Source organism: Peromyscus maniculatus, chromosome 6, assembly GCF_049852395.1.
Source record: "Peromyscus maniculatus bairdii isolate BWxNUB_F1_BW_parent chromosome 6, HU_Pman_BW_mat_3.1, whole genome shotgun sequence".
Taxonomy (NCBI): domain Eukaryota; kingdom Metazoa; phylum Chordata; class Mammalia; order Rodentia; family Cricetidae; genus Peromyscus; species Peromyscus maniculatus.
The window spans coordinates 57,102,473-57,116,565 of NC_134857.1; the positions used below are offsets into that span (position 1 = coordinate 57,102,473).

Sequence of the window (14,093 nt, forward strand, 5' to 3'; positions counted from 1 at the left end):
GATGCATTGTATGAGAGATGATCTATTTTCAATAACAATTTTTAAAAGGAATGTTTTTATTTCTTTCATGCTTCTTCAGAATAAAATGATATATCTCATATTTTTCTGCATTTACTTAAGTATTTATTCATTAGTGTGTGTGTGTGTGTGTGTGTGTGTGTGTGTGTGTGTGTGTGTGTGTGTGCAAGGCAGCACATACTTGCCTGCACATCACAGTACAGCATTTAGGCGTTGTTTTTCTCCTTCTGATTTGTGGATTCCAGGGAAAAAACCCAGGTCTTCAGCCTTGGCAAAATGTGCCTTTATGTACTGAGCCATCTCTGAAGTACCTAATATACCAATTCTTTTGGTTACTCCTCCTAAAGTGGCTAAATTATGTACTGTCAATGTATTTAACCTCAAGATTAGCAATAGGATTCTATTGTCTATCACAAAAGAAACTAAAATATTCTGATTACCATTTTATTACTAAGTTTGGCATCATTCCTTACATATTTCTTAAATATATTAATGAATTTAATGTATTGATTTTCAATTTTCTAGGTGAGACTTTTATCAAATGATGTTCAAAGCCAAGTGGCATTCCTCCACTACAGAATGTTTGAAGCACAGGGGTGAATGTCTGCCCTTTAGAGTTAGTAAACAGGTGCCTATATCAAAGCAAAGTAGATGTCTCAGGCATATTTAGAAACCTTAGGTAAAGATAGTACATGATTGCTTCTTATTTATGATTTTGTGATGGTTTGTGTTACTTTCTACTGAGGTTCAGTTCTTTTCCTACTGTGTCTAAAGCATATAACACTTTCTTGTCCTTATCCAGATTTTCATTCACTGCTACTTTCTGTGCCAATTTGTTTTTGTCAACGACACAAACCTTGACATATAGGAACAGGAAATTTAAGATGAGAAATACCTCCATCAAATTAGCCTGTGTGGTTTCTGTGGGTCCATGTGTCATATTGCTAGTTGTTTTAATAGGGCCCCATCCCTGTGGACAACACCATTTATGACAAAGGGGACTGGACTGTGTGAGAATAGTAGTAGAGCAAGTCTGGATATGCCAGTAAGCAGCTTTCCTTGATGGTTGGTCTCTGCTTCAGTTCCTGGTTGCAGTAGAAACATTCTCTGGTGTATATTTTTAATACTAATAAATTTAGGGTTAAGAAGGGCTGTTATCAAAGGTTTTTCTTGCTGCATCTCTCAGGCTCATCATATCATTTCTATACTTAGGTCTATTTATGTGATGTTTTCTGTATTGATACACTGAAACAACTTTGTAACACAGAAGGATTCCATCTTGATTGGGGTGAATGATCTTTTTGATGTGTTGTTGACTTGTTACACAGTGTTTAATCTACTCATTCACCTGTTGATGGATACCTAGATGGTAAAGTCTAGTCTTTTGTAGTATAGGCTAGTAGAAGTGACAGTTTAGGTATGAGGAGGAAGAGGGTTGTGAGTTTTGTTTGTGTATTTATCATTTCCTTCCTCCAACTGTCAGGAGAACGTCAACACTGACATTCCTCTGTGGAAAGAAGGAAACAACCTGCCTGTTGTATCAGTCAGACCTGTGCATAGACTAGGGCAATGACTTCTTAGCAGGGTTCTTTTCTATTCAGAATTGTGTACTGTCTGGCTTTATGATTCTGTTGCTGCTAAAAAAATCAAATACAATTGAATTGTACTCAATTTGATCTGGATGAACATTTTACTATTTTTCACAAACTGATAAAAAATCTATTCTAAACTTTCATTATTTCTAAATTTCAAAGTATGTCATGATAAGTGTACACTGTAATTCATTCATCCTGGGTGCTGAGTGAAGTCTCTAAATTTGGCAATCCATTTTTTTTCAGTTCTAGGAAATACTTTAATAATTTATTAATTATTTCTTCCCATCTGTTTTTCTTCCCTGCCCATCTGGACCTTCTATTATTTGGCTTTAGAAATTCAGGAACTGACAGTCATACGGCTCGACATTTTCTCTTTTCTATATTTTATTTTATGTTTACTTATTTATTTTCCATATACTTTTCTTACTTTTGTATCCGGTATTGCTGTTGGATACTTTAAGGATCATATCTTTTAAAATAAATTCAAGTAGAACATTCTATTTTTTATGGAGTCTATTCTTGGTTCATTTTAAGGATTAGCTGTGATCTCATTTCTATGAGTGTAAGTCAGTAAGTTACGGGGCTATTTTGTTTCTATAGAACTTGTCCTCACTGTTTAATCTCATTTCACATTGTTTACATGTTTATTTTGAACTGATAATCCATATGAGGGTTTTCTCAGCTGTCTAAGTCATGTAAGCTTTCATCTCTTGATTAAGAGAGGGACACACTTTGTGGTGACAGTTCACACGGTCAAGTCCAGTTTTCAGGAGGCTATGACAGGGGCAGAACTAACAGATGACTACAAGTTCAAGGCTAGAATGGGCTGCAAGATGAGGGAGACGAAGAGGAGGATGTGAAAAGATAGAACAACAAAAATCATGCTTTCGTATTTCAGATCATTGGGTAAATGTCTTCAACTGTAAGCTTCACTGAGGATGACACATGTGAATGCTTTTTAGTAAACTCCCAATATCTTGTTCAAAAGATCCTTAACACAAAAGCTAATGCTATGACAGTGAAAAATTTTGTGTGGTTGTGGGAGGACAAGCCACAGTGTCAGGGATGTTCTTAGTCTTCTAAATTCAACATTTTCCATCTCTGTTATGAGTGTATATACTTCTAGACTTTTAACATGATTGTACATTGGTGGGTAACTAGTAATCTAATGATTGATCAAATAAGACCTCTGTATTCTAGTAATAATTGTAAGTCTTATATTGCAAGGTACTTGGAAATTTATGTACAAAGGGAATCTGCTCAGTAAACAATATTTCCAGCTTACTCACCTAAAAGCTTAGAGTCAGCTTTCAAAGAACCACTAAACAAGTTCCCATTATTTATATAACAGGATGTCTCTATTTTGGGACTACATCTCCAGAACTCTACATATATATTTTAAAATCACTAATTTATAGTGGGTTCAAAAATTTTAAAAAGGAGCAAGATTGTATTTAAGTCTTCAATACTCCTTATTAAAGAGAAGTTAACTTAAGAGAAAAAATATTTTTATGGTAGTATGTACAAACATATATTTAGAAAAAAAGAGATTAAAATGTCTGCATTATTTTCTAGACTTTTATAATTCCCAAAATCAAAATTATTAATGATATGCAAAATTAAATTTAATTATAAAATAAAAAGAAAAGGAAACAAATTATTAATGTAATGAAGACACTGCAAATGAGGTTGGATTTGATACAGAGTTTGAAAAAGTCTTGTTCAAATGCCCAACAGCAATTAGCTCTGTTGGTGTCTCTGGATTTGTTTGAGAAGTAAGATTTTCTGATAAATGTGGACAAAATTCACTAACTTTCTCAGATATTGGTGAAGAGTGGTATTCTGTAGGTGGTTGAAGTGGCGCTCTGTGTGGCATTCACAGAGACATCAGGAATGGTTGACCTTTGTGGATACTCATCACTGAAGAATTGCAGATAGTTTGGGATATTTTGATTAAAAATATTTGCCTATAGATTTCTCCAGAACATTCATTATTTTTTCCCTTTTTCTTGTGTTTGTTTTCTAGTGTTGATATCAAGGTAATACTGGGCTTTTTAAAAGAGTGCAGCAGTGATTTCTGTTTTTCAAATTTGTGGAATAATTTAGCATCATTGGTCTTAATTCTTCCTTATAGATATGGTATTATTTAAGAGGAAGTCAAACTGGGTCTAGGATGTTGTTCTTATAATACAGTTTTTCTTTTAAACTGTTGCTGCAATTTCATTGTTTGTTACATATCTGATTAACTTTGGTAGACACATATGTCTAGAAAATAATTTACTTTTTGACTTTTAGATTTGCAAATTTGTAATTTTTCAAATCACATGATAATGATCCTCTGAATATCATTCATGTCAATAAAGCATCTTCTTTTTCAGCTTTAATTTTATTGCTTTGAGTCTTCTATTTCTTTTGGTTAGTTTGGCTAAAGCATTGCCAGTTATATGTTTTCTAAATATTTTGGTTCTAATTGTGTGTGTGTGTGTGTGTGTGTGTGTGTGTGTGTGTGCGCGCACGAGTGCAGGTGCCAACAGAATTACTCTAATCATACATTTCAAGCATCCATTTCTTTCATTCATTGTTTGCATTTTATTTTAGCTTTCATTTCTTTTCTTCCCTGGTCTTTATCATTTCTTACTGTATATTGCTTCAGCATTTTGCTTATACAAGTTTTTTAAGGCCTTGAGGAACATCACATTGTATTTCATAAAATATTTACATTTTCCAATGTGTCAATAAAATAAAATCACTTAGTTTCTAAGGCTATGTAAAAGTCCTGAGTAGGAATCTTGCCAAAGATGATCTGAGAAAGGCAAAAATGCAAATGCAATTATGTTTGCCACCTTACATAATCAGGGGATTTTAAATTAATATGCATAGATACAACTACTACATAGAAACTGATAAATACCTGGGGTCATAAGAGTGAGAAAGCTGTCCCTACCGCTCACCAGCTGCAGTACAAAGGAGAGTGGTCCCTGTACCTAACCTGGGTAACACAATAGAGCCTTCCCTAAAGGTGTAGTGTTGGAGAGCTGACCCTGAGGGCATGAAAGCAACAGAACTGTTCCCACCCACACTTGTTGCTGCAAGAGGTGAATTAGCCTGGGCAATGCTGGAGAGCTCACCCTGGTAGTGAGGACAGGGAAGAACTGGTTGGAGGACCAACCGGACAGCTGCGCAGGCCCAGATCCAGGGTTTGGCCCACCCCAACATCCACTCTACCTATGATCGGCTGGAGCACATGAAGGGACCTGACCCTCAGACACAAAGCTGCAGTTTCTCTACAACAGGAGACAACAACAGGATATCCAGGAAGAGTTCTAGTGAGGGCTCAGAATCGACAGTGTAGTAGAAACCAGAGACCTAGAAGGAAACCAATGACTCTTTGCAATGAACACTTGCAAGTAAAGATATATGGACAAAGGGGTTTACTGTGTAACTCACTGTGTCATACTGCAGCTTCCATGATGATATTTTTAATTCCCCTCCCCTTTTAATTTTTTTTTTCCTTTTTTCTCTTAAATTTTGTTTTAGTTAGGGGAGAGTTCATGGGCAGGAGGCAGATGCCAAGGGATGGGGAAATGAATGAGATCAAGGTACATAATGTAAAAGACATATAGAATAAATAAAAAGAAAAGAAACAGATAAATAGAATCGAAAAACACAAATTATCGCTGTGCAGCACTTTTTTCTATCTGAGGTGGTCTGGTCTTGAATCACAGAGAGGCCTATGTAGTGCAACTATGATTGATTCTGAAGGCCTACACCTTTGCACTTGCCCACCTCACCAAGAAGCTACTTGACTTTGTTCAGCAGTCAGAAAGGAGTCAGTTTGGCCACCAAAACCCTCAATAGGGGTATCTCTGAGTTCATTGTGATGGCATTAGATACTCAGTCCTTTGAGATCATCCTGCATCTCCCACTGCTGTGGGAAGACAAGACTCTCCCCTATGTATTTGTACCTGTGTGTCTTTAGGCCCAGCTTCACCTGTTCTGTCACAACCAAAGAAGGCTTTCAGTGAAAGAAGCAGATCCATCCCATTCATTGAAAGGCTCCTGATGTATACCTGCAGCTTCTACCCCTTTCTGTCAACTCCCACCTTAGTTGTATAACATATCATCGATTAGCATGTAGTGTTTTCAGCCATATTTGATCATAATATTGTGCTACATTTGGTTTAAGTATTTTAAATTTGTCTTCCAGTGATGCATTGTAGCCAATCTCCCTATCCCCACATCCTCTCTTTTACTATTGTTTTTTAGTCATCCTTAAAAAAAGAAAATAAAATGCTACCTAAGACAGGTGAGAGACCAAATGTCAGCATTTAACAGCTGGAAGAACCAGAAACCTAAGGGAATGACAGTGTCTACTTTCGTTTGCAAACTCCTTCATCTGTGCAGAGCAGGATGACAGTAACTCATACCTTTGTACACTGGATCTCTGTAAATGTCTCCATGACTGAGGAATTTGCTTTGAGTAGCAGTTCCCCTCACACCTATCATTTAAAGCAGAAGTTTGATAACATTATACTTATGTCAAAGTGCCATTCATCAACGTTCTCCTATATTCTTGATGTAACTTTATAATCTTACGTGACTCTCAACTGTGCTCTTAAGGGTTTTAGGGCAGTAACAATTCAAACAGATGTTCTGCAGGCACCAGAGACAGCCTGGGTGGGTTTGATTGCCTGGATATTGAAGAGAGTCAGGAACAAGGATCAGTCTATTGGGGTCAGAATAAAGGATTCCAGGAAAATTGTGGCTGTTTGACTGGAATCTACAGCAGAGACATTACAATCCTGAAAACATCCTCTCTAGTGAATGGGGATTTTTCATGAAGCAATTTGACACCCATTGTGAGAAACCTTACCATTGTGGTCCTACAGCATAGATCAAATGCATTTTTTTATCACTTGAAGAGCATTGTAGGGGTTTGTTCATTCTTGAGTCTCCTAATAAAGAAAAATGTTTATATTTTATTTTAAGTGAAAAGGAAATGCAAACTATCAGTGAGATATCAGGCTAGATTGATAGGAATGCATGCTTATTGTTGGAGAAATATAGAATAGTGTATTTGCTTCCAAATTATGCACTTACCATTTGATAAAGCATGTGTACTCCTACTATTTACTAAACCAGTGGTGCTCACCCTTCCTAATGCTGTGTCCTTTTAATACAATTCCTTATGTCATGATGACCTCCAACCACAAATTTATTTTCATTGTTGATTCATAACTGTAATTTTGATACTGTTATGAATCACAATGTAAATATATGTGTTTTCCAATGGTCTTAGTTAACACCTGTGTAAGGAGTCGCAACCCACAAGTTAAGAATTACCATTAAAATACTCTGAAAATGTAAAACATATCTGAGAACATTTGTTTATGTGATCTTTATAAAGTCAAATATTAGAAGTAACTTAGACATTTTTCAATAGGTGAATGAATAAACAGATTGATAATCTATAAAGTAGGATACTAGGCAGCACTAAAAATGAAATGTCCTAAAAACCTGTGAATAGATATGGAGCAATCCATAAGGCATATTGTTCAGTAAAGAAGAACACTAAATCAGCCCTGAAAACATACACACAAATAACATTATATGGATTGAGCAATTTATATTTTGGAATATATATGCATACACATATACATATATGCATGAATACCATTAATGAAAGAAGAGAACATTAATTTGAGAAAAAGTTAGGAAAAAATATACAGAAGGGTTTTAAGGTAAGAAAAGGAAGGAAAAATGTAATTATATTATAATTTTAAAAAAAACTGTTAAAAGTGGGGTGTATAATGTTTAATTTCAAATATAGGACATTTTTGAATGCCCTAAGATGGAGATCAGAGGTTGCCAGGGGCTCAGGAGACCAAGGACAGAAAAAAATGGTTGCATAGACTCACTCTCAAAGAAAACATTTGACAATGCCCAATCATGGTGCAGCTCTTGCTACAACATTGATGGAATATGCCTATGCTGGGGAGCCTGTGTGTTCCGGGTGGTGGAAGATTGTAGGAGACATCTCTGCACTCCTGCTTTTTGTGTCTTTAAAAATACACTATTGCAGAATTAGCTGAAGATCCCATAAGTTGTTCCAAATAAGATATGGAGACAGTACCAAATCCAAGGTAGAGACGACCCTCTCTTCTCATGGGTTTTCTTCAGTAGTGACACAGGAGCAACACCAGGAGATATCACAGAGGTCACGGAAAGGTCACGCTGTGTAGTCCTCTGCATGCCTTCCAGTTGTTTGCTACACTTGTCACTAGCCATGAAACTTATGAGAAATGAAACCATTTTGTTACTTTACAATATACAAAACAAAATTTTATTTTGGTTTCTCAACTTTCTATACATGGGTGGCAAATTATCATGAAAATGGATGCTTGCAACTCTAAATCAAAATATATAATTATGGAAATGAAACTTTTGTATCTTCCCCCACTTTCTGTATTCCTTGTTTCACTTTTTCATTTCAATTTTTAAAGGTTTTCATTATTTTTAACTTTTTGGCATCTGAGAAAAATATCGTGTTAGAATTTCTTGGCAGTTTTAGGAGTGTTATTTTGAAGCACACTAGTTCAAACACTTCCTTGATGTACCTTGCCTGTGTCTTTATTTTGTAATGGGGTTTGTTATGTAGACCATGTTGGCCTAGAACTTGATATCTATCTACATCCATTTATATAATTCCCAGAATACAGGCATATAATACCAGCCCAGTCTCAATAGACTTTTTAACACAGTTTGTTGGGAAAGACAATTATTATAACAATTTTATTTGTATATCCTATTGCTAGATCCATAATAACTTATCATTCTTAATCATAATCACTGCATTCCTTAATCAAATTTTTAATACCAGACAATTCCAGTGCCATGTGTACTGAACCTTCTCAGCAACTGCATAACATTATTAACTTTGTTGATATTTCTCTCTTATTTATTTAAGTAATACATAATGAATTCTAATTATGTTGTTATTTGATAAAAAAATGAGGCTTGAGCATTTAATTAATTCGCTAATACCATTCTCAGGGAAGACTGATAATAAAATTTTAAGCTTTAAAAGTCAAAGTTACACTTACCCATATGAAACAAAATCAAATATCAAAGCCTTAGATTAATAGATCAACTTACAATATATAAGTCAAAATTAGTTTGTATTTGGTATAGTTGAGGATATTTTAGATTACGTAAATATTTTTAAGTTGAGCATTGTCAGTATGTGATACTTCAATGCAGGTGGAAAATACATCTTGGTCATTTTAGAGACATCTAAGTGTATTTTACATACATCAACTTCAATTAGAATGGTGCTTTAGCATACAAGTTTAAACAAAGGGATTACATTATTGAGAGACTAAAAGCAACTTGCTAGTTACGCCTTGTTTTATGAATAGAATATCAGGTCAGACAAAACTACAGTTTAAAAACAAAAGAAAATGAGCTCTCTTCTTCAACTAAATTGTTAATAAATTAGAGTTGCTATTAAATACATGTTACATTTCAGCATCACACATGTTAGGAGACAACATGTGAAATGTTAACACTAAGTTAATGATATGTATATATTCCATATAATAATTAACTTAGGTCACCTAATCTGTTGTTTCCCCTCCCCATTATCATTTTAAATCTTGATTCAGTCTTTTCTCCATATCCTGTCATCATCAGCTTTCTGAATGCTCATTGTTTAAATACCTCTGTTGTTGTTGTTTGTTGTTGTTGTTTTTTACTCCTTTGGGGGCCCACCAGTCATTCCCAAATAAATCACACACAGAGGGTTATTCTTAATTATAAATGCCCAGCCTTAGCTTGACTTGTTTCTTGCTAGCTTTTCTTAACTTAAATTAACTCCATCTGTCTTTTGCCTCTGGCCTTATCCCATTCTCTTACCCGTGTAAATCTTATTCTTACTCTGTGGCTTGCTTTGTACCTGGGTGGCTGGCCAGGAGTCCTCCTCCTTTTCTGGCTTCTTCTTCTTCTCCCAAATATCTCCTTTTATTTATTCTCTCTGCCAGACAGCTATGCCTGTTTCTCATTCCTGCCTCACTATTAGCCATTCAATTCTTTATTCGACATCAGGTGTTTTAGACAGGCAAAGTAACACAACTTTACAGAGTTAAACAAATGCAACATAAACAAAATTAACACACCTTAAAATAATATTCTATATACCTCAGCTGTGTTGAGTGCATTATGACATCTACCTTGGTGCTGTGTCCCTTAATCTTTTTTGTGCCCCTTACCAGGTCTCTAAATCTTTGCCTCTAAAGTACTATCTTATTTCCTTTGTAAAGCATTTGAAGAAATTATGAATTATTTTTTTTGCATCCCAGAAGTAATATCACAACTTACACATAAAAATAAGTTCACTTTCAAAGGTTTCACTCAATGTTAGCTATGTATCTGATATCATCTTTCATATATATATATATATATATTCTATTAAAGAGAAGCAAATTATGATTGGGAATGTATGACAAATGTCTTTAATATAATATTGTGTAACTCTGCTTTTTGGTGTAATATTTAGCTTTTAATGTTTCAGTGTTTATAATTTTAACATTTAGTAATGTTAGGAAGGCACAGAAATTATCAAATGATGCAAATGTAGAGTCCACTGTTGGAGAAACAAATGCTGCTTTACCAAGCTACAAGTCAATCCTTAATAAAAATTAATTAAATGTGTTATCTGACTGTACTTCAAAAAAAAACTTTGACATGCTCATCAGATTTAATTGATTTAACATTAGCTGAAACTTAAATTTAACATTAGTTATGGTTAATTACTGTCACAAAGGATATGTCCTTGCTTTTCATTTACATAAATAAACTTTCTCAAGGAATTCATATAAATCAATTGCATTTCTTTTAAATGTAGTAGCAATAAGCAACAAAAACTTCTAACTAGAATGTAAAATACTCTATTAATGTATACAAAATGGCCTGCATTTTCATTGAAATCTCTGAATCAGAATAGTAAATAAAAGCAGGAATCGAGGAATAGAGACTCTTGGAGACACACATCAATCTCAGTGAATCGGAAGGAGCAATCTGTTACCAAACCAACATTAGTGTACCACATAGCCACCTGTTATCACACCAACCTCGTGTACCATATAGTGCCACCTGTTATCACACCAACATTGGTGTGCCAGATAATGCCACCACCTGTTATCACACCAACATTGGCATACCGGATAGTGCCACCACCTGGTACCACAACTCAGCCAAGGGAAACTGCAAAATTTCCATGAGCTGCCTCAGCTTTACTAACTGGTGAAATTATCACTCTTTTAATAAACCACCACTTAATAAATAAATACTTTCTTGATAAATTTTAGTATTTAGCTGTAAAAATAAAGATATAAAATTATCTAAAACATAATAATGACAGAAAAATTCCTGATAATCTGTCAAACAGCATACTGTGAAGGTTAGGATTCGCTGGGAATAGCAAGCCCAGCCCCCTACTCCATGCAAGTTTATCATCCTTGTCCCTTAATATGTAGGCTAGACCAGACTTAATCATCTAGCATACATACACCTGACACCCCCATGAAACCAATACAAGTAAAGAATTTTATTAGTTTCTGGGAACTGAAGAACATGTTCCTTCCAAACCTCTGTCATAATATATGGTGGCTATCCCAATGCAGCCCCCCTGTCCAGGTTAGAGATCAGTCTCTCTCTCTCTCTCTCTCTCTCTCTCTCTCTCTCTCTCTCTCTCTCTCTCTCTCTCTCTCTCGGGTCTGTCTGTCTGTCTTCCTGTCTCTCTCTTTCCCCCTCTCTTATCAGCCTGACTCTTGTATGCTATTACATCACACCTTTGTACTCCTAATGTGCTCTCACTTCAAGGCCCAATCATGATAGCCTCTCTCACATCATCATGAGGCTCAATATCCTAACAATGATTATTCTGTAGGGTGATTTCATATCAATTCCTTTACCAGTCTTAACATTCTGACCTGTACTTTTTATATAGCATGCCATCTAGCATCTCCCAAGATCCCTTGCATATGGAAGAGGAGGGTGGAGTAGTGGCTGGAGTCCTGCTACCCTCTTTCCTACTGCCAATAGCTAAGCTATCATTTCTCTGTAATATTCTGCTCAGTTAGTTGCCATGACTACTGAGCAAAGTAGTCTCTAGCCCAAGATGGTGCTGGAATGATCATGTTATGCCCAGTAAAAGAAAAAGCACACTACTACATGATTTTTGAGCTCTGTGTCACTCAAAACCAAAAAAGACTAAGCATCCTTCTGCGATGTGATAGAAATTTTTTTTTATACACAATGGAAACAGATTAGAGAAATTAACTTACTGGCAACCAATAACAACCATGGTATTTGGGCATGACATGATGAGTTGTTACTTAGTTTGGATATGATATGATGAGTTGGAGGCCTATGGTTGATGGAACTCTGGCTATTTCCACTTGTCAGCAACTCAGCTATTTGTTAAAGTTGTGTACCCTGAAATTTTGGTTTGGTCAATATATGTCCTGAGTTAGGTTATTGTTTGTACTATGCCATTGATATTGGTATGCTTTTGTATAATTTTAATTTAGCTGATATAAATTTGACTTGGGATCAAAGAATGAAGATTAAAATTAAAGCATTATGAGCTTAATTTATAATATCAAACTAGTGTTTTAACTTTTCTCAATTGTATTTATGTCCCATGAAGTTGATTTTGAAGGGCCAATAATAATAGCTAGGAAATAAAGCTTCATGCATGTAAAATCCTTTAGTGTTACTCAAGGCACACTTTGAACTCTGCTTACACATTTATTCTTGTAATTATTATGGTGACATCAATAGGTTCAATTGGACTCCAAAGATTAACTCCAAGCTTATAGTTACATAGACAGACCTAGATAACCTCAGTGGGTCACAAAACAAAAATATCAGACATGAACATGAGAGAGAGATTTGTAAAGGGGACGGGTGGTAAGAAGAGATAAGGGGGGGATGGTGAGACTGGTCAACATGCATTGCATAGCACCTTCAAAATGTCTACTATTATACTTAATAATAATAAAAAGTCCACAAATTTCAATGTGCTCTGAAAAGGGAAAGCAGAACTCAAGGAGAGAAACTGGAGAAGAATCTGACAACATTTGAAATGGTTCCTCATTTGGTTTTATTGCAAGTTCCTTCATTGTGTATTTGAATTTCTGTAATAGTTTTTGAACACACTGTTCACCTGATATTTTGAAATGAACTGGTTATATCAACAAGAGAACCAAATGATTTCCTTTTTTTTTTTTTTATTTCCAGAATTTCTAATTCAGGATGGCCCTTTTGGATCTTGTGAAAACAAGTTCTGTGGCTTGGGGAGGCACTGTGTCATCAGCAGAGAGACAAGGCATGCAGAGTGTGCCTGCATGGACATTTGCAAACAGCACTACAAACCCGTGTGTGGATCTGATGGGGAATTCTATGAAAACCACTGTGAAGTGCACAGAGCTGCCTGCCTGAAAAAGCAAAAGATCACCATCGTTCACAATGACGACTGCTTTTTTAAAGGTAGGAGCAGGGTGAGGCCTACAGCGTCATAGGCCTCTATCTTTCCTATTCTCTATTAGTGCTGTTAAGATTTAAATATAGTGTGATTTTATCTCTAAAAAAGTGTCACAAAAAGGAAAATGACAAAATAAGCTTAACAAAACCAAGAAGCATCAGTGTACAGAAATTTGCATGGATAGAATTCTGATATTCATTTATGAGAAAAAAGCTGGCCAAAATCTGACTCACAATTTAATATAGCATTCAGCATTGCACCATATGGCTTCCCAATCATGGAGTTATTATAGGGACAGAGGGTAGCCAGTTTAGTCTGTAGATAAAATCTCCCCAGTGCAAAACACCTAAAATGCTATTGAAGACACAGGGAATGCCAAGCCATGCTGTGGCAGTTTCTCATTTCTTCTTGATCTGCAGAACAGTTTCAGTTTGCACCACATAACTCAAATTATATGGGACCTCTAATTACTCACTTCAATAACAATAGTGTCATAAGAAACTCAATTAGCAAATCTGAGGCAATGATGGTTTAACATTTTAAAGTATTATTGTTTGCATTCATACAATTGAAATGATGGTCTAGTGAACAGTACTTCTGAATTAGTAATGAGATATGCCATTTTATCATGTTCTATAGATAAATCACCAAAAGACTTTAGCATCATTTTATTACTTGGTATTTAATATTTAAGTTGGAGGAAGGTTTTTTTTTTTTTTTTTTTTTTTTTTTTTTTTTTTTTTTTTGTGTGTGTGTGTGTGTGTGTGTGTGTGTGTGTGTGTGTGTGTGTGTGTGTGTGTTGACTCATTTAAATGCTAGAGTCAAGTATAAAGCATCCATTGTTCCAACAGGTCTGTGATCAAGTTGATTCTTGAAGTCTTGAAGTTTGGTGAATTCCTGCATCTCAGTTAATCAGAATACTCCTTAACTGTGCT

At 35.3% G+C, this 14,093-nt stretch overlaps 1 protein-coding gene across 4 annotated transcripts in view; it reads left to right on the top strand.

The window, feature by feature from the left end:
- The window catches only part of Fstl5 (follistatin like 5), a 596,430-nt gene that overhangs the window by 216,690 nt on the left and 365,647 nt on the right, over positions 1-14,093 (top strand). For all 4 annotated transcript variants that reach the window (XM_006972666.3, XM_015990071.3, XM_006972669.4 and 1 more), the window contains exon 4: positions 12,915-13,163. In XM_006972666.3, coding sequence (XP_006972728.1) covers positions 12,915-13,163 — 249 coding nt within the window. The remainder of the gene's footprint in view (positions 1-12,914; positions 13,164-14,093) is intronic.